Below are 20,832 nucleotides of genomic sequence, written 5' to 3'. Positions count from 1 at the left end.
GGAACACACACACACACACCTCTAACAGAGTGGTTCGGAACACACACACACACCTCTAACAGAGTGGTTCGGAACACACACACACACACCTCTAACAGAGTGGTTCGGAACACACACACACACACCTCTAACAGAGTGGTTCGGAACACACACACACACACCTCTAACAGAGTGGTTCGGAACACACACACACACACCTCTAACAGAGTGGTTCGGAACACACACACACACACCTCTAACAGAGTGGTTCGGAACACACACACACACACACCTCTAACAGAGTGGTTCGGAACACACACACACACACCTCTAACAGAGTGGTTCGGAACACACACACACACACCTCTAACAGAGTGGTTCGGAACACACACACACACACCTCTAACAGAGTGGTTCGGAACACACACACACACACCTCTAACAGAGTGGTTCGGAACACACACACACACACCTCTAACAGAGTGGTTCGGAACACACACACACACACCTCTAACAGAGTGGTTCGGAACACACACACACACACCTCTAACAGAGTGGTTCGGAACACACACACACACACCTCTAACAGAGTGGTTCGGAACACACACACACACACCTCTAACAGAGTGGTTCGGAACACACACACACACACCTCTAACAGAGTGGTTCGGAACACACACACACACACCTCTAACAGAGTGGTTCGGAACACACACACACACACCTCTAACAGAGTGGTTCGGAACACACACACACACACCTCTAACAGAGTGGTTCGGAACACACACACACACACCTCTAACAGAGTGGTTCGGAACACACACACACACACCTCTAACAGAGTGGTTCGGAACACACACACACACACCTCTAACAGAGTGGTTCGGAACACACACACACACACCTCTAACAGAGTGGTTCGGAACACACACACACACACCTCTAACAGAGTGGTTCGGAACACACACACACACACACCTCTAACAGAGTGGTTCGGAACACACACACACACACACCTCTAACAGAGTGGTTCGGAACACACACACACACACCTCTAACAGAGTGGTTCGGAACACACACACACACACCTCTAACAGAGTGGTTCGGAACACACACACACACACCTCTAACAGAGTGGTTCGGAACACACACACACACCTCTAACAGAGTGGTTCGGAACACACACACACACACACCTCTAACAGAGTGGTTCGGAACACACACACACACACACCTCTAACAGAGTGGTTCGGAACACACACACACACACACCTCTAACAGAGTGGTTCGGAACACACACACACACACACCTCTAACAGAGTGGTTCGGAACACACACACACACACCTCTAACAGAGTGGTTCGGAACACACACACACCCCTCTAACAGAGTGGTTCGGAACACACACACACACCCCTCTAACAGAGTGGTTCGGAACACACACACACACCCCTCTAACAGAGTGGTTCGGAACACACACACACACCCCTCTAACAGAGTGGTTCGGAACACACACACACACACACCCCTCTAACAGAGTGGTTCGGAACACACACACACCCCTCTAACAGAGTGGTTCGGAACACACACACACACCTCTAACAGAGTGGTTCGGAACACACACACACACACCTCTAACAGAGTGGTTCGGAACACACACACACACACCTCTAACAGAGTGGTTCGGAACACGCACGCACCTCTAACAGAGTGGTTCGGAACACGCACGCACCTCTAACAGAGTGGTTCGGAACACACACACACGCACGCACCTCTAACAGAGTGGTTCGGAACACACACACACGCACGCACCTCTAACAGAGTGGTTCGGAACACACACACACGCACGCACCTCTAACAGAGTGGTTCGGAACACACACACGCACGCACCTCTAACAGAGTGGTTCGGAACACACACACACACCCCTCTAACAGAGTGGTTCGGAACACACACACACACCCCTCTAACAGAGTGGTTCGGAACACACACACACACCCCTCTAACAGAGTGGTTCGGAACACACACACACACCCCTCTAACAGAGTGGTTCGGAACACACACACACACCCCTCTAACAGAGTGGTTCGGAACACACACACACACCCCTCTAACAGAGTGGTTCGGAACACACACACACACCCCTCTAACAGAGTGGTTCGGAACACACACACACACCCCTCTAACAGAGTGGTTCGGAACACACACACACACCCCTCTAACAGAGTGGTTCGGAACACACACACACACCCCTCTAACAGAGTGGTTCGGAACACACACACACACCCCTCTAACAGAGTGGTTCGGAACACACACACACACCCCTCTAACAGAGTGGTTCGGAACACACACGCACGCACCTCTAACAGAGTGGTTCGGAACACACACGCACGCACCTCTAACAGAGTGGTTCGGAACACACACACCCACCCCTCTAACAGAGTGGTTCGGAACACACACACCCCTCTAACAGAGTGGTTCGGAACACACACACACGCACGCACCTCTAACAGAGTGGTTCGGAACACACACGCACGCACCTCTAACAGAGTGGTTCGGAACACACACGCACGCACCTCTAACAGAGTGGTTCGGAACACACACGCACACACCTCTAACAGAGTGGTTCGGAACACACACACACACACACCTCTAACAGAGTGGTTCGGAACACACACGCACGCACCTCTAACAGAGTGGTTCGGAACACACACGCACGCACCTCTAACAGAGTGGTTCGGAACACACACGCACGCACCTCTAACAGAGTGGTTCGGAACACACACGCACGCACCTCTAACAGAGTGGTTCGGAACACACACGCACGCACCTCTAACAGAGTGGTTCGGAACACACACGCACGCACCTCTAACAGAGTGGTTCGGAACACACACGCACACACCTCTAACAGAGTGGTTCGGAACACACACACCCACGCACCTCTAACAGAGTGGTTCGGAACACACACACCCACGCACCTCTAACAGAGTGGTTCGGAACACACACACCCACACCTCTAACAGAGTGGTTCGGAACACACACACACACACCTCTAACAGAGTGGTTCGGAACACACACCTCTAACAGAGTGGTTCGGAACACACACACCCACACCTCTAACAGAGTGGTTCGGAACACACACCCACACCTCTAACAGAGTGGTTCGGAACACACACACACCCCTCTAACAGAGTGGTTCGGAACACACACACACCCCTCTAACAGAGTGGTTCGGAACACACACACACCCCTCTAACAGAGTGGTTCGGAACACACACACACCCCTCTAACAGAGTGGTTCGGAACACACACACACCCCTCTAACAGAGTGGTTCGGAACACACACACACCCCTCTAACAGAATGGTTCGGAACACACACACACCCCTCTAACAGAGTGGTTCGGAACACACACACACCCCTCTAACAGAGTGGTTCGGAACACACACACACACCCCTCTAACAGAGTGGTTCGGAACACACACACACCCCTCTAACAGAGTGGTTCGGAACACACACACACCCCTCTAACAGAGTGGTTCGGAACACACACACACCCCTCTAACAGAGTGGTTCGGAACACACACACACCCCTCTAACAGAGTGGTTCGGAACACACACACACCCCTCTAACAGAGTGGTTCGGAACACACACACACCCCTCTAACAGAGTGGTTCGGAACACACACACACCCCTCTAACAGAGTGGTTCGGAACACACACACACCCCTCTAACAGAGTGGTTCGGAACACACACACACCCCTCTAACAGAGTGGTTCGGAACACACACACACCCCTCTAACAGAGTGGTTCGGAACACACACACACCCCTCTAACAGAGTGGTTCGGAACACACACACACCCTTCTAACAGAGTGGTTCGGAACACACACACACCCCTCTAACAGAGTGGTTCGGAACACACACACACCCCTCTAACAGAGTGGTTCGGAACACACACACACCCCTCTAACAGAGTGGTTCGGCACACACACACACCCCTCTAACAGAGTGGTTCGGAACACACACACACCCCTCTAACAGAGTGGTTCGGAACACACACACCCCTCTAACAGAGTGGTTCGGAACACACACACCCCTCTAACAGAGTGGTTCGGAACACACACACCCCTCTAACAGAGTGGTTCGGAACACACACACCCCTCTAACAGAGTGGTTCGGAACACACACACACACACACACACACACCTCTAACAGAGTGGTTCGGAACACACACACACACACACCTCTAACAGAGTGGTTCGGAACACACACACACACACACACACCTCTAACAGAGTGGTTCCGAACACACACACACACACACACACACACACACACCTCTAACAAAGTGGTTCGGAACACACACACACACACACCTCTAACAGAGTGGTTCGGAACACACACACACACACACACCTCTAACAGAGTGGTTCCGAACACACACACACACACACACACACACCTCTAACAAAGTGGTTCGGAACACACACCCACACACCTCTAACAGAGTGGTTCGGAACACACACACACACCTCTAACAGAGTGGTTCGGAACACACACACACACACCTCTAACAGAGTGGTTCGGAACACACACACACACCTCTAACAGAGTGGTTCGGAACACACACACACACACACCTCTAGCAGAGTGGTTCAGAAAACACACACCCACACACCTCTAGCAGAGTGGTTCAGAAAACACACACCGACCCACACACCTCTAAGAGTGGTTCAGAAAACATATGCACATTCACAGGCCTACCAGAGTGGTTCAGAAAAATGAATAAAAAAAAACACACACACCCTACGAGAATGGTTCAGAACGCACGCACGCATGAGCACACACACACACACACACACACGCCTACCAGAGTGGTTCAGAAGAGTGTGAGGCTCCTGCCCGTTCTCCGGGGGAGTGATGAGCTCCCATATGAAGCTCTTGATGTTCTCGTCGCCACGGTAATGCAGCAGGCAGAAGACCAGGATGACCCTGCAGATGGTCTCCACGTCCTTCTCGCCGAGGCGACGTTTACACCGAGCGTGCGCCAGAATGTCCCTCCAGCGCCCCCAGCTGGAGAAAAGGATATTATGAATACACTACTAACAGTTTAGAAGCAAAGATGTGGATTAAGAGCATGTGGTCCGCTCACCCGTAGACCAGCAGATGTTTCTCCACTCTGAAACAGTCGGTGCGTCCGTAGCCCCCGCCGGCGTGGCGCTCCGAGCGCCGCGAGGCTCGGGCCTGCCGAGAATTATGGGGCGGGTACTCCTCATCGCTGTCCAGGTCGGAGAGTTCACCGCTCTCGCCGCGCAGGGACGAGTACTGGCGCGTCTGCTTCCTCACCCTCGGCGTGTCGATTACAAGCGTGTTCTAGACACGCAGCGGAGAGTGGGGCGGGAATAAATAAGACTTTTCCTCTGGTGTTGCTCTCAGTTTTCAACACATTAACCCCTGCGCTGTAATTACAGTAAACAGAGCTGGCATACCTAAACCTGTTCCAGAAAAATGCATGCTGTATTTTTAAACAGAAACACTCCCACGCGGGCAGGCCAGTATGGCATAAATCTACCTCGTCACACAAAAACAGCCATGAGGAAAGTGACTGGCTCGCCATACCACAGGAAGCAATAGCAGGCAGCGTGGCTGAGGCGCACACTTCAGATTTGCGTTTTTTTTTTTTAAAGGCGCAGATATGTTCTAAGATGAAAGGACACCAAACACAAGAATCCCTGACGAAAATAGATAACGCAGGCTCTACACTGCCCTCTGGTGGACTGCAGAGTTCAGCTAGTTCAAGGTTCTATTTGATATTTTAGATCTTTCATGTATTTAAAAAATTTGGACGCATTCCTTGCAACTTGCCAGCCTGCTTTTACAGATGGTGCCAATTAATTTGTACCTTTTCATTTTTAGAGACTCTCAGAGACTCCATCAGTTGACGTGCATACATGGTGGCATACTGAGACTGTAAATGTAGACGACGACGACGTGCCCACCTTCCTGTTGATGGTGTCCAAGTCTATGTCCGCTTTCTTGGCCCACTTCTGCCAGAACTCCGGGTCATCCAGGGCGATGTCTGTCCTGTTCTCCGACGCCACGAAGCTGGCCTTGGAGAAGGTGGAGCCCTTGCCCTCGCTCTCGATGGTGATGGTGGTGGCCCTCCTCTGAAGGATCTGGTCGATGTCCTCCTCACAAAAGCGGCTACCCTCATCGTTCTCGTCCATGATGGCGGCGTACGCTCCTTTCCGCAGCAGGTCCTCGATTTCCTTCTTGGAGAACTGCTGAATCTGGAGATAAACCGTTTATTGTGTTTGCCTGCTCGTCCTCAGTAACGTTACCATTTCCACACATGCTTTCACCGAGCACACAGAAGACAGGATGTGTGCGGCTCTCGGCCCCCTTCCCAGGGGTCTTACCCCATTGACACTGCCTTCTTTGTTTCCGCTCATGCTTTGAAGCACGGCCCTGTCCAGTCCCAGTTTCAGACTGGCTTTGTCCAACATCTCCCGTTCGTAGGAATTTCTGGTGATGAGACGATACACTTTCACTGCCTTTGACTGGCCAATACGATGGCAACGTGCTTGAGCCTGGAAGGCAAAAGACCAACGGGGCGCGAGTTAAAGGCGTCACTCGTTCAGCCGCGGAACGCACCGCACGAGCAAAATCGAAGGATTTAAGCTCCTTCTTGGTCACAATTTCATATAGCATAGCAGTCAACAAACAGGTTGGCCTTACAGAAGACCTGCCAGAAACAGCAGGTAACGCCATGCTCAAACAACAGGCACAGTGTGTTGAGCTGTGTGAGGGATACTGAACACCAACATCAAGTGTTTTGCGTTCGAGGGCAGGCCAGGACGCATCCTGAGGCAATTCATGCCCGAGTTCTGAAACAGGACAATTTCGTAATTCGGACTAAGCTGATAAGTTTGAGGAAAGATGCCGCAACACGCCAGAAAATCTCTGATCTATTATACAGGTGCTTGTGTAAATGGACACTCGATTTCATGTTCATCCGCCATTACAAATCTTAAGGACTTAATATTAATAAAATGAGTTCTATGCCATCATTTAATACATTCCATTATTTTAGAAACATTTCTCTGTTCACCCCACGTAAACGTGATGCTAACAGACAAGGATTCATACAGAACCTCTGTGTCCCTAATACCATGCTCCAATGGACGGTCTTCCAAAACAAAGCTTACTTTTTGCAGTACTAGTATCACACAGTGGATCCTTCTCTCGTATGAATGTGTTTTCACTCCACACCCACCCCCTCCAGTGTGCTGGGGTACCACATATAAAGCTCCATACAACAGATCATCATGGTTGTAGTAGTTCACATGGTCCCCAGCTGTGTTTTAAAGGCCTGCATTTCTTGCTTTTAGTTGGTAATCAACTTCTCTCCGGGTTTTATTTACTTTTGCTTTCTACATCCATTCGAGAAAACCTTTTTACATTTTTGACCAATTTCCTTCTGAAAAATTAGAGCTTTTATCAAGCTTTTAAAATGTATGCGACCTTTTTACTCACCTTGAAATCACAATGTTATTAAAAGTGTGAAATATAAATTAAATGCATTGCAAGTTCGTTCGTGAGCCTCTATGTCTGGATAAGGGACCAATATGAAAATGGCCCCCTCAAACATACAAAGTCCTGAAGTGAAATAGCAAACAGGAGCAGGTCTGATCTGACTCGGAACAAAAGGTCAAAAGCGCCAACAGTGGAGAGCGACAGATTCTCACCTGGAGGTCGTTCTGAGGGTTCCAGTCGGAGTCGAATATGACACAGGTGTCGGCGGCGGTCAGGTTGATGCCCAACCCTCCCGCCCGGGTGCAGAGCAGGAAGACGAACCTGTCCGAGTCCGACTTACTGAAGCGGTCGATGGCCGCCTGCCGAAGGTTCCCCCTGACCCGGCCGTCAATGCGCTCGTAGAGATATCTGACAAAAACAAAATCTTTAAACGTTACCCGGCGGTTAACATCGTGCCCTAGCACGCTTCAATACCAACCTTCTACCACCGGGACTTTAAGCTACTCTGAGAAATCCACTCCGCCAAGAGGGATCCTTTTTTGCACACATCTTGATTTCAGTACAGCAAATTATTATTATTGTTATTTTTTTACATCGTTAGAAAAAGGTTTCCGCACAATTTCATTTTGATTAATATAAATGTTTCTTACGTAATTTGAAACTTGCTTTAAATGTTTTCCCATGAACGAGCCCTTGACGGACCCCCCACCGCCCACCTCTTGTGGATGAGGTAGTCCTCCAGTATGTCGAGGCAGCGCACCATCTGGGAGAAGATGAGCACTTTGTGTCCGCCCGCCTTGAGGCGAGGCAGCAGCTTGTCAAGCAGGACCAGCTTTCCCGCCGAGCGCACCAGAGCCTGCAGGTGGAAGTCCGGCGCCGACGGGTCGTACACCTCCCGGAGCTCCATCACAATCTTCTCTTCCGCGCCTGTGCGGAGGGGAAGCACGCCGGAAGGTCGGGATCACACGGCAAAAGAATACTGGGGTAGTCAACTGTGCATACGAGCCCTTTGGAAATGGTCATGCTTAAGAATTACTGCTTAAAAAAAACTAACAAAAAACAACATCACAGATGACATGGATGCTCTGAGTGGAGGAACTCCACGGCAGCCAGAGAGATGGTGGTGGGGACCTGTGATGAGATAAGGGTGGTTGCAGCATTTGCGAAGCTCCATCATGGTGTTGAGGAGGTTGGGGACGTTGCTGTTCTGATTGGCTCCCATGCTCAGAAAGCTGAAGTTGCGCTCCAGGATGGCCCGGTAGTACTTCTTCTGCACATCGGTGAGCTCCACCTGAAGGAAGCACGAGTCAGTACAGCGCACGAATAATACATTGGGCCAAAAATACCTATAAACTTAAACGCTATAGACATAAATAAAAGTGCAAAGTGGCAGGACGTCAGGGTCTACCACCAGAGTCTCGTGCGTACCTCGATGATGGTCTCCTGCTTCGGAGCCAGGTTCTTCTCCACGTCTTCCTTTAGTCTGCGCAGCATCATGGGTTTCAGGATGGCCTGCAGTTTCTGAACCTGAAACACAACGGCGGGAGCAGGACACTCTCTTTAAGCTCCCTGGGACAGCGCGCTCAGGGCGGGCGGGGTTCACGCAGGAACATACCTGCTCCTCCGTTTTGAGGTCCCCAAAATCGCGCAGGAACTCCGTTTCGGAAGGGAACTGGGCCGGCTCCAGGAAGTGCAGCAGGCTGAAGAGCTCCTCCACCGTGTTCTGCAGCGGCGTGCCCGTCAGCAACACCTTGTGTTCCTGGGAGACGCAACGCACACATGCTGATTGACATCTAACCAAGTTATAGAAACGGCGGGTGGCTTTGTGCTGTAGTCAGAAGAACGATTTTGCTGGGAAGGCTTTCAAAAATCAACTACAAATTGAATTGACAGGCAGACAGTATTAAACGATTTGACTATTCAGACAAGTAAAATACCGTGCAGTCGCCAAACACACAGTTTACAGAAGCAATGAGTGTAGACAACTTAAAAATGTTGATTTAACCTCACTTAAGACTCAGGTTGGGAGCTCATCCTGACCGTTATCAGGGCTTCATCATATCAGAAACAGTTTACCATGCACATGTGTTTTTAACACAGCTTCTCAAAGGTTCAGAAGAACTTCTTTTTAAAATGCACATGAGCCAAGTCAGACGTGCTGGACATAGTCCACTTCAGGTCCCATTATCTGATTAGACAGCCGGCAGCTGAAAGTGGTGAAGGATTTTACACTACAGTATATGATTTCTATTGATTTCATATTAGTTGGCATGAGTTAAGTGTGCCCAGATTCAGCAATGCATTTTTGTGAAATGGAAGTCTATGGTTAGACTGGAATGGCTAGAAGCACCCTTTTAAACCATGGTAAACAAAAGTACTGATAATGGGTACTGAGTATATTCAAAAGGAGAGTCCCAATGTTATCCTAAACCTTGATAGTTTTTCTGTGCAATTAAAAAAATAAAAAAATCTGTGGACTCATGACAAAGGATATATAAATAACAATGATAATGTTATTAAAACAGGCACTTTTGCTCGGAGACTCGACCGAGTCCCACTGCCAATTTTCATTTAGTTAACACTAGCAAGTAAGTAGTGAAAGATATCCAGGGATATGTATGTAAATATGACTCTGCCCTCACCAAATTCAGCATCTTAAGGCTGTCGAGCAGTTTACAGTTTCTGTTCTTGAGGCGGTGAGCTTCATCAATGATCACACAGCGCCAGTAGATCTCTCTGAGCTCAGGGCAGTCAGACAGGACCATCTCGAAGGTCGTGATGAGGGCGTCAAACTTGTACGCACCAGGGATGAGGTGGTCCTGAACAGTGGGGAAATGGCACATCGGGAGAACACACGGTTTCTAAGCAAACTCCATACCGGAGAACGATTAATTTATCAGCACGTCATAGAACGAGCACACGACACACATCCCAGGTCAAGCAAGGACAATAACTAACATGGTTTTTGGTTTTTAATTCAATGTTCTTGTGTGACCAATGTTAAAAACTAGTTCCATTGTAATGAATAACTTCCCCTAACTACAGCTTGTATAATGAAAATAGAATTGATTTTAGGATGGTAATGGTCGCAGAATAGAGGTTGTGTGGAAAACCCCCACATGTCCGGGTGGAAATGCAGAGAATTCATTTACAGGCGGCTAACTGTCAGTGAGGCAGGTCAAAGGTCACTAACTTTTTAGCTTTAATTTCCCTTTTGTCTTTAGTGGACATGTGTTTCAAAATGTCGATAAACGATATTACGGGGGCACGTGTAATCATCTTTGAAACACACCTTGTCATCTTTGCAGTACATCTCGTACTGCTGGATCATCTGACGGCTGGCCAGGCTGCCGTGGTAGACGATGGCGTTCATCTCGGTCCACGTGGTGAACTCTCGCTCCCAGTTAGTGATGGTAGAGAGGGGCGCGATGATGAGGAACGGTCCTTGGACGCCCGCGGTGAAGACTTCAGACAGCAGGGCTATCGACTGGATGGTCTTCCCCAGACCCATCTCATCCGCCAGGATGCAGTTCTGCCTACGGAAGCGGGAAAGAGAAACGGGAGCCGCCCAGTTGGAACGTCCTTCTCCGCACGAGGCCAATTTAAAACTCCGCCCACGACGGACCTGAAGAGCACTGGCCGTAGCGGTGCCGTACCTGTTGTACCAGTTGAAGAGCAGCCAGTTGACGCCCTCGAGCTGGTACTCTCTCAGCGTGTTTCCGCTGCGGTACTCTCGAGACTGCTCCAGCTTCTTCCAGGCGCTTGCGGGAGGTCGAGGCTAACAGGAATATCAGTTTGGTTAGTATTCTGAGCTGGACCGCCACTCTGCGATTAGCGACGGCCGTTAAAAGCTGCTAACTGCGTCCACTGTAAAGAGAAGCATGTAATAGCAAGTGGGAGGCGCGAGGAACATACGGTTCTCTTTAGCCTGGGCTGGCGGCTCTGGATCTTCTTAAACTCTGCCACCTTCGCCTCGTCCACGTCCTCCTTCAGCTCCCAGGTGGCGTCCTCATAGGGGAGGGAGCACCACTTGACCAGGTAGTAGATCAGGGGCTGTCGCACACAGAGAACACAGGAACATGGTCAGCCCGCAGGCCCGGGGGGGAATGGTGTGGGAGAAGAGATGGTGGGGCAGGTCCTAACCTCGCCGTTTTCTTTGTCCACACTGTTGGACTCGTCCAGGATACGGTCCACCTCCACGTAATCCGGATTGAAAGGCTCCTCGTCCTTGGACGAGACAAGGCAAGGCAGGCAGTCAGTACAAGGCATTGCAGACGTGGGATCAGGACTGAAGACAACTACAGACAGAACCACATCTGCACAAAAACACCCCCCCCCCCCACACACACACACACACACACACTACCTCTTGGAAGATGTGCCTCATTTGAGCCTGTTTCGTCTTAAATCTCTTCAGCTTCTGGTGAATTCTCTTATCCCTCTCGAGTTGCTCCAAAGTGGCCCACTCGCAGTGCAAGTAAGAGCTGAGGGTGACAGGCAGAGGTTCAGCTCTAATCTAAAACACCGCTCTCAAAGCACGATTTTTACACAGCAAAAACACAGAATAAGTGAGAAAACCCTTACTAGTTTTTGTATTTCACAAAAAATTCCTCCACATTGACATACTGGCCTGGAGACACCTGAGACAGAAGACAGACGAATGAAATTTCTAATAGCAGGAGAGGGATTTTCTCATCACTAGGCAGCACACACAGTCCAACTAACCTCCTTTCTGGTCAGACGCATGGCCAAAACCTTATCCACAATAGCAGCATCCTCCTCACTCGGGTTCTCCTGGATCATGCGACAAGAGAATTTACAAAGCATAAGCTTGCTTTCCAAATAGTTACATGCCTCTCAAAGATGTGCCTAGACACAAGTAGTGTTCCACGTAGAATACATAACTACATAACGAATAATACATTACAGAACCATTTTTTTTACCCTACATATTTCTAGAAATGTATATCCAGGGAAAAAAAATGAAATAACCATCACACAATCCAGGGTTGTGGGGATTATGAACCAAATCCTCAGTGAAACCACCAGAAAGAAAACGGTACAGAGAACAGAGAATCAAAAAGTTTTTTCATTTCTTTTTAGTTTGTTTCAGAGACTCAAAAACCAAACATGATGGACCATTTGGCGTGAGGTCCAGCCTCACTCTAAGACATTTTAAATCAATGCTACCACAAAGAACTGCATGCTGGGAAGGCCGTCCCCGTCCAGCTCCGGAAGCAGGACCCCAGCTGGAGGAACGTGTCCTCCAGTCATCACGGTGGCCGGGGTAGTGACATCCACGTCTTCGTCCTGCTCCTCTTCATCATCTGTGATTTTAATGTCCAAATCCTCAGTGTACTTTTTTCTTTTCACTTGCCGATTAGAACGTCTCATCTGGGTGATGATCACACACACACACACACAAAAGTATTTTGTACCTGCAAATGAAATTTTCCTGAACAGAGAACAAAATCGGAGTAGGAAATCTCAATTTTGGCCTCTGCGAAAGAAAGCGCTCGTGCGTAACGCGCTACGTTACCCGAGACAGATCCTCTTCCAGGGTCCGGGGGGAAGCGGGTGGGCTCAGCTCTCCGTCCGAATGATCAGAAGACGCGTTTCTCTTCCGTTTCTTAACGCCCACTGGAGTAATCGTGCTATAAAGAGACACAAACCCAGAGAGAAAGAAACCAAAAGGGTTTACGCAACCCAGTCAAATTTAGAAGATAAAGCTCAGCGACTTCACCACACGCGACATATACGCGATATGCGGCCCTTAATTTTTCGCGGTGCGAAGTCAAAGCGCCTGAACTCTTAAAGAGGTTAGAGAGGCTCTCACTTGGGCTTGGCTTTGCCTTTACCCTTACTCCCTCCAGCTGCTCCGCCTGGCACCGCCGAGCCCAGGGCCTTGGCCTTCACCTTCTTCTCGCCCCCGACTGTGCCTTTCCCGCCCGTTGCCCCAGAAGCAGGGCTCTTCTTCTTGTTCCCTCCCCCGACCTTTTTCTTGGTCCCGGCGGGCGCGGCGGCACCCTCCACGTCGGCGGAGGTCTGGCCGGCGGGGAGCTCGTCCTGGTTGAGCACCCGGGGGATGTTCCTTTCACCTCGGGCCTTGGCTCGGGCGATGGCCTCCGCGACGATGCGGTTGGCCTTCTCCTGCTTGCACAGGCTCTCCACCTTCCGCACGGGCTCCTGGGCCTTGACCACACGAACTCCCGCCGCCGGGCTGCCCGACGTGGTTGCCGTGCCGGCGGTGGTATTGATGACTTTGACCACAGAAACGGCACCTCCGGAAGACGTACTCGTCTTTGGGGAGAGGCGTGGCAGGGAAACAAAGACACATGAACCTCTTGCGTGACTCGAGCGATATTTTCAGTGTCCCCAAGAAGGACAACAGGCCGACTTTAAAGTCAGCTTACATAAATGACATGACAAGCATAGCAGATGGTAGTGTGAGTGAATGTCAGACCTGGGGTTGCAGCAGAAGTTTGAGAGGAACAGCCAGCCTCTGCCCTCCCTGACCCTGCGAGATCTGCACTACCTGCGGGGAACCTCCAGTGTTAGGGGTGCCAGAAACAAGCTGAAACTGCAAGAAAACAAAAAAACAGGTGCGTGTTACTCAGGTTCCCCCAGGCCTCCACGGTTCTCTACTTCCATCTGTAACTAGCATGCGATTAGGCGTTCGGGTCACGGCATACGACCAGCACAGGTAGGAGCGAGACCAGAGCGGCCTAGCCCGGCCGGGCCGAATCCTTGCCCCCACCTTGGCTCCCTGTTGGCTGGGCTGCTGCTGCACCTGCAGCTGGATGGTCAGCACCTTTGGCTGCGTCCCAGTCTGACCTGTGCGGGCCTGGGTGAGTGCTGCCAGCTGGCCCCCCTGGAGGACCAGCTTCCCTGGCAGAGAGCCCAACACCAGCCTGGGCTGCTGCCCGGCCTGCTGGCCGGCCCCTGCAGCCGGAGTGCTCCCCACCGCCACTGTGCCGGCCTGGGCAGGGCTGCCGGAAGGCTGCTGCAGCACCAAGGTGATTCGCTTAGCTTCGCCCTGGGGGACAAACACATGCAGAGAGAAACAAAAACATATAGATTATGTGCTCTAAACTGAACTGCTCAACCTTCAGTGCCACATTTTGAGCGACCAATTAGTTCAACCAATTTGTGATTTAATTGATTCAAGTTACAAATTAAAATGAATAGAAAAGGTATAATTACTCAAACGAAAAACACATTACACGCTTTGCCATGCCTGCAGTGCAACGCACAAGCTTTGTCATTGCCTTGCATCTTTTACTTGAAATAATCAAGACGCTACTGTGACGAGAGCACTTCTCCTATGGCAAATGTGTTTTTCGCAACCATTCGGCCCAACAACTAATCTTCTGAAAAGGATATGATTAGTAATGGTATTACCCTTAAATAGATCAAACAAAGCTTTCCATGTCTCACCAACACTTGCTTATAGTGTTAGTTTCTAGACTCGTACACCTTGCAGTTCAATCTGCCGTGCCCTGGCAGAAGACTGAACACGCAGAATGACACACAGGGTGTGAACTGCAGTAGCCACCTGGATTACTGCTGGAGGTTCCAAGGCTTGGCCAAACACCATTTGTTCAACTTATTTGTATTTCTCATTGTTCATGGTCAAAAACACCCTTAAAAACAATTAATCAATACTGACAATTAACCACAAAGCTATCTTAACCATGTTGTAGTACACCGGTAATAACACCAATGAACCATGCTGTGTAATAGCTGACAACGTGTTGACCATGTAGCCTACTGAGTGATAATGCCCTCAAGGAATATTATCCACACTGCAATCTTTTAAAAATGTTCCTGCAGATCTGAAAACATGGCACTGATTTATGATGTATTCACATAATCTAAAATGCATTTAGAGTCCACATTGCGCCTTTTCTTTATATTAACAATAACTGCCCCGCGGGCATTGGTTAATTAAATGTACTGATGCCCGGGGGATGGGAAGGAAATAGGAACTTCCCACTGAACTAGATTTAAATACCACGGGAACAAACGTGCAGAGCATTCGTGCTGCTAAAGTAGGCCCTAAAACAAACAAACAGAATAAAGGCACACTTAACAGAAAAGTTACAGCAAATGAATACCGCTCTTTAACAAGTCCGTCTGGTGCGTCCGTCTTATTTTGCATTTTTGTTCTTTTATCGAACATCCGATATTATTAATTTAGCATAATCGGACAACGCTATTATGATGAGATTATCGTGTTACTACTTCTGTCAGTGTTAAAAGCCCCGGCAGCCATTGTAAAGTGGCCTACACCTTTCTTATCTACTGTTCATGCACTGGTAGCACTGCAAGCCTCTTGCATGTACCGCACATTCTAGCATAAAGGCCCTGCAAAGCCTGCACAAGCCTTGCAACATTAGCTGCTCTGGTCTCAAAATCCCCAACAGCCTGACAGGTGTGCATGAAGGCAAATGGGGAGATTTACATTCACTCGTTATTATTTCTAACCTTACCGTGAATTAAAAGAAACGTTGCGTCACGTTGCGTTAAAAGTTTTTAATGCAACCGCATGAATTAATAATGGGCCAGGCTGACGCAACGTGTTCTATCATGACCACCTGCTGCAGCTGAGTTTCCAGTTCCCGAATCTCCCCGTATTATCATTGATGTTGGTGGGTTACAGAGGTCATATCACCACACAGTACACAAACTCAACATTGCTCAGCAAGCCACCCTGCAAGTTATGCCAACCTAATTTGCAATCATATGCATACATGTCGCAAATGTCACTTTCCATTAGAGAATGATCAAATGCATTTAGAACCTACGCATAATGTTTACTTTCTGAAAAAGTCGCAAACAATGCAGGAACAACTAAAATGCTATTAGACTTATGTGAATCAGACCCGTTCTACTTGCTCAAGTGTGGACAGGAATCTGACCGGTCAAACATGCAGAAGGGTGCACCAGTCATTTGGCAAATGTTTTATTTATTTATTTTTTTAAGATATTTTGTAGATACTTTTGCAACCATCGGTTCAAAGGTCAGCCAAATGGTATCTCTGAACTGATATACTTGCAATCATATTGTTTATACGCGGAACGCACGCACAGGCCAACCTTTCTGAATTATAGAATGGGACAAAAAAAAAAAAAAGAAGTTACTACTGTTACTATTGTTAACCATGAACGAGGTCAACAACGACCAAGAAATCAAGAATAAACCAGATCTGACTGTGCAGTCAACATTCTATACTCCATGTTGCAATGAATTAAATGAAATCAACTTGGTCCCCCTAAGCTAAGCAAAAGGCACATATTGAGCAAAAAAATTATCGTTGCTAAATTCCAGACAGACATGCAGGGGTCACGGCTGACACAGGAGTCCTGTGAAGATTTTCAGAAGAGTAACTGTGTGAGAAATCAACACTGCATATCCCCGGTTCAGTCACATACAAACTCCCTCCTGCACCAACCCCACTAAAACACCCAAGTTCTACAGGACACACTACAGTGGTGCACAGAGAATTAATGGACAAGGGTGACTGACCTGCTGTGGTGTGCGTTATCAGGCTGACCTGCTGTGGTGTGCGTTATCAGACTGACCTGCTGTGGTACCGTCGCCAGAGTGACACCTTGTGGTCGGACCGCTGCTGCTGTTCCTCCAGTTGTGGTGGCAACCTGCACTTGGGCTTGTGTCTGCACCGTGGCCTGTGCCGGGGTCTGCACGTGCACCTGCGTCTGTGCCGTCTGGGCCTGGGCCTGCGTCTGCAGCAGCTGCGTCTGCGCGAGTTGCGCGGGTATCTGGACCTGCGATGGCGTCTGGGGCAGCGACGTCAGCAGCACCTGCTTGACGGGTCCGTTGGGGGTCTGCACCAGCCTCTGGACACCGGTCCCCATCTTCACCTGGCCTGGCGCAGACTGCGTAGCATTTAATACCGTCCCCCCTGAGACGATGGACATTCCTGGCCTTATAGGTGTCCCCGTCAGAACTCTGGCAATGGTGAGCTTCCCCGGGGAACCTGCAGAGCCCGCAACACTCTGTAGCACCTGCGCCTGACCCTGAGGTCCCTTCAGGATCACAATCTTTGGGGCAGTCTGCCCTGCCGCCTGAGTAGACGTATGCTGCTGCGAACTGACCTGAGCTCCCGACACAGGCACCGTCAAGGGGGAACTGAGCAGGACCGCGGTGGAACCACTGCTGCTACTGGCCATGGGAACAGAGGTGTGAGGCACTGTCTGAATGGTAACCGGAGCTGGGGCAGACACGGCCTGGGTGAGGGAGACCGGACAGGCTTGATGCGTCTGAAGAGGTACGGTAGGGACGGGTGTCGCGATAGGGGTCTGGACCGACAGGGCAGCTGGGACAGGGTCAGCGAGGACAGCCATGCTGGGGTCCGAGGCCGGATCCATCGGGGGATCCACCTGTCCCAGGGCCAACTTCAGTGCCTCCTCAACAGGGTCTGAAGAGCCCTGAGAGAAAGCATCTTCAGGGAGGGCATCCAGGTTAAACAGTGGTGTGTCATCAAATAGGTCCATGATGGGATCCGCCATCTCGTCAAACAGTTTGTTAAAAATCAGGAATGCAGGGGAGGAAAAGGCCTCAGACAGCAGTCACACAAACTGCCCGCCGGTCGAGGACATTCCCATGAGCAGGTGACAAAGAAAGAGGAGAAAGCAAAAGACCGTTTAAAAGTCAGCATCAAGAATGTAAATGTACTCAGCACCACATGTTGCAACGCACTTACATTCAAGTCCCTGTGGCGAGTCAAGTTCTGAAGTCATTTACTCCCCAGGCTCATAGGCAGGAGTAGGCAGAAGGCAGATGCCTGACGGACAGTGTGAGGACCAGGAGTGAGGTAGAGGGTTCTCCTGTCCACCTCACCCTCTGTCCTCAACTCCGTGAAACCACTGCTTTCTTCACTCTCTGGGGCAAAGACTAAGTCCCTTGATGCCCTAAACAAAACACGTGAGATTCTGTTGGAAAGCGGAAAACAAAAGGCAAGTAAACATTTCACATGGTGCACTTAAACTAAACCTACTTCACAATAGCTGGCATGCGGCAGAACACAGTAGAAATGAACTGGGACAAACCCACAGACAGGTTAACTTGCCCCATGACTACATGGACACAATGAAATCAATGACAAATCAATGAGAGGGCACTGATGAGGAATTTACTTGAAGGGAAAAAGTAATCCCTTAAAAACGCACATTTTATTTATCACCTGTGCTTCAGAATAATAAAACTAGCCAGTTAGCAGGAGCCAAGGAGCTAAAACTCCTTCCCCGACACCGTGGCTAAACGTCCAATGTGCCCAAAGCTGTTAAATGTTAGCTCTCCTGGCCACACGCACTGCCCATATACATGCACGCACAAAGTGTAGCAGACTACTCGTGGCTTTTGGGTTGAGTCGTGGATGTAAAATATCATCCTCTATCGTTTACTTTCCCCCCCCCCCCCTCTCTCCCATCAACAAACCGGACCAAACCAACGTGCTACAAACAGCAAAGCCCGAGTCCGTACAGACACCGACAAGGCCGCGAAGCTGTTTCCACAGAGCGCCGTCGTTTTTCCGTGCAAAACAACCGCTAAAACGTCGCCGCCCGCTCGCCCGACTGTCCGCGTCGCGATTTCGGGGTACTAAATTCACCTTTGCGTCGACACACATGGCTTTCTCCGTCTCACAACACCGCACGATTACAGGAAACGACCAGCGGCGAGCAGGAACTAGCTTTCTTGCCAAGCCGCGCGTCAAAGGCGCGTCCCCCCTGGTCCCCATCCGCCTCGAGCCGATTGGACGGCGACGTGAGGGGCCGGCGACACCGCGCCGCCTCATTGGTCGAGGTGAACGCTCATCATTTTCGTTCGCAGACTCGCTGGGCGGGACGCGTTAATGGAGGACGGCCGAAGACTGGGTTTGGTTGGCGGCGCAGTGAATGCGGCCTAGTCGGTAACAGCGGGGCTCTCCCTGCAAATTACGGCAAGGGCTGTCAAAGATGTTCACTTTTCCCTGGAAATGTACGGCAAGGGCTGTCAGATGTGTTAACACGCCGCTGAAATCCCTGTTATCCGAACCTAGATGGAGAAAACGGTTGTGCGGTGTTATTTAATCTACTGCATCTTCTGAGTGTGACTGAGCTATTAACAACCTGAGTCGCTTTGTTACTGTTGATATGAAAATAAAACCTATTAAAGTTGGCATATCAAAATGTATTTGATTATAAATTATATCTATCCTTCTATCTATCTATCTGTCTGTCTGTCTGTCTGTATCTGTCTATCTTTCTATATCTGTCTGTCTGTCTCTGTCTATATCTTTCTATATCTATCTATATATATAGATAGATAGATAGATAGATAGAGACACACACACACACACACACACACACACGGCCATATAAAATTGACTAAATTGTTCCTCTATTTATTTGTCATAGTTGTTTTCAAAATTATTTTTGATAGAATGAATTGCAGTAGTGATAGAGATTTGTGTATATTTGTGCACAAATCTCTATCACTTGTATAGTTTATTAATAGCATCATGTACAGTTTATAGCATGTATATATAGTATATTTATTGTCTGGACAAACTTTTCTATTTTTATTATATGTACACCTTTGTGCTGTTTGCACTGTTGTCTGCTGCTGTTTAATATCACATGTAGCACTGACTCCTGTAGAAACTCCTGTTGCTTACTCAAAATGTCTAGTGAGAAGGGAGAACTTTAAATGTATGACATCAGCTACTGAGCTCCAACACGCACATTCCTGAGACTGCGGATAAACTTGTAGTGCAGGCATTCTTCAAGAGGAGCTAATGTTGTGTGTGTGTGTGTGTGTGAGAGAGAGAGAGAGAGAGAGAGAGAGAGAGAGAGAGAGAGAGAGAGAGAGAGAGAGAGAGAGAGAGAGAGAGAGAGAGAGAGAAGAGGAGGTGAGGATACATACACATAGTATATATTTACAAGTGTATTTCTGAACCAATTCAGCGTAAAAAAACGGTTGTGACAGCACACCCTGCTGGGTCCATAGGAGGCCAGCACAGGCGTGAGTGCATGCCTGCCAAACCCTCCATCTGTCTGCTCTCCACCAGTGGCACTCCAAGTTGTGTCTGTTTTCCATTCTGCCTGCCCTGCTATCATTGCTGATATCTGTTTGCTCCTGCTAACACTGGTTCAGAGAGCTATATTAGTTATATTTACAAATAGTCACTGTGCTGTTTAATGGTCTTTTTTCTAAATGGAAGTCTAAGCAAAATAGATATGGCTAGCTTCACACACTCACAAACTCTCAATGGACATTTTATAACATTTCTCTAAAGTGAAAGAAAAAGAAAA

The 20,832-nt window shown here is 49.2% G+C and overlaps 1 protein-coding gene across 4 annotated transcripts in view; it reads right to left on the bottom strand.

Moving 5' to 3' along the window:
- The window catches only part of chd8 (chromodomain helicase DNA binding protein 8), a 33,068-nt gene extending 13,803 nt beyond the window's left edge, over positions 1 to 19,265 (bottom strand). For 2 of the 4 annotated variants that reach the window (XM_035536067.1, XM_035536069.1), the window contains exons 1-25: positions 19,149 to 19,264; positions 18,243 to 18,471; positions 17,101 to 18,117; positions 14,273 to 14,551; positions 13,979 to 14,095; positions 13,352 to 13,815; positions 13,055 to 13,169; positions 12,706 to 12,909; positions 12,241 to 12,309; positions 12,100 to 12,155; positions 11,882 to 11,999; positions 11,659 to 11,742; positions 11,431 to 11,568; positions 11,172 to 11,293; positions 10,808 to 11,051; positions 10,158 to 10,334; positions 9,131 to 9,274; positions 8,944 to 9,042; positions 8,647 to 8,806; positions 8,232 to 8,442; positions 7,728 to 7,923; positions 6,399 to 6,569; positions 5,979 to 6,269; positions 5,132 to 5,352; positions 4,850 to 5,052 (exon numbers count right to left, since the gene is read on the bottom strand). In XM_035536067.1, the coding sequence (XP_035391960.1) occupies positions 4,850 to 5,052; positions 5,132 to 5,352; positions 5,979 to 6,269; positions 6,399 to 6,569; positions 7,728 to 7,923; positions 8,232 to 8,442; positions 8,647 to 8,806; positions 8,944 to 9,042; positions 9,131 to 9,274; positions 10,158 to 10,334; positions 10,808 to 11,051; positions 11,172 to 11,293; positions 11,431 to 11,568; positions 11,659 to 11,742; positions 11,882 to 11,999; positions 12,100 to 12,155; positions 12,241 to 12,309; positions 12,706 to 12,909; positions 13,055 to 13,169; positions 13,352 to 13,815; positions 13,979 to 14,095; positions 14,273 to 14,551; positions 17,101 to 18,048 (4,831 nt within the window). In that variant the 5' untranslated portion in view covers positions 18,049 to 18,117; positions 18,243 to 18,471; positions 19,149 to 19,264. Of the gene's footprint in view, positions 1 to 4,849; positions 5,053 to 5,131; positions 5,353 to 5,978; positions 6,270 to 6,398; positions 6,570 to 7,727; positions 7,924 to 8,231; positions 8,443 to 8,646; positions 8,807 to 8,943; positions 9,043 to 9,130; positions 9,275 to 10,157; positions 10,335 to 10,807; positions 11,052 to 11,171; positions 11,294 to 11,430; positions 11,569 to 11,658; positions 11,743 to 11,881; positions 12,000 to 12,099; positions 12,156 to 12,240; positions 12,310 to 12,705; positions 12,910 to 13,054; positions 13,170 to 13,351; positions 13,816 to 13,978; positions 14,096 to 14,272; positions 14,552 to 17,100; positions 18,118 to 18,242; positions 18,472 to 19,148 lie in introns of all 4 variants that reach the window. The other 2 variants (XM_035536070.1, XM_035536068.1) reach the window with 2 other exon arrangements.
- Between the last annotated feature and the right edge of the window lie 1,567 nt (positions 19,266 to 20,832).

The sequence above is a fragment of the Electrophorus electricus genome, chromosome 18 (assembly GCF_013358815.1).
Source record: "Electrophorus electricus isolate fEleEle1 chromosome 18, fEleEle1.pri, whole genome shotgun sequence".
Classification (NCBI taxonomy): Eukaryota; Metazoa; Chordata; class Actinopteri; order Gymnotiformes; family Gymnotidae; genus Electrophorus; species Electrophorus electricus.
The sequence above is the reverse complement of the archived record's forward strand: the minus strand, read 5'-3'. Positions and strand labels throughout refer to the sequence as shown.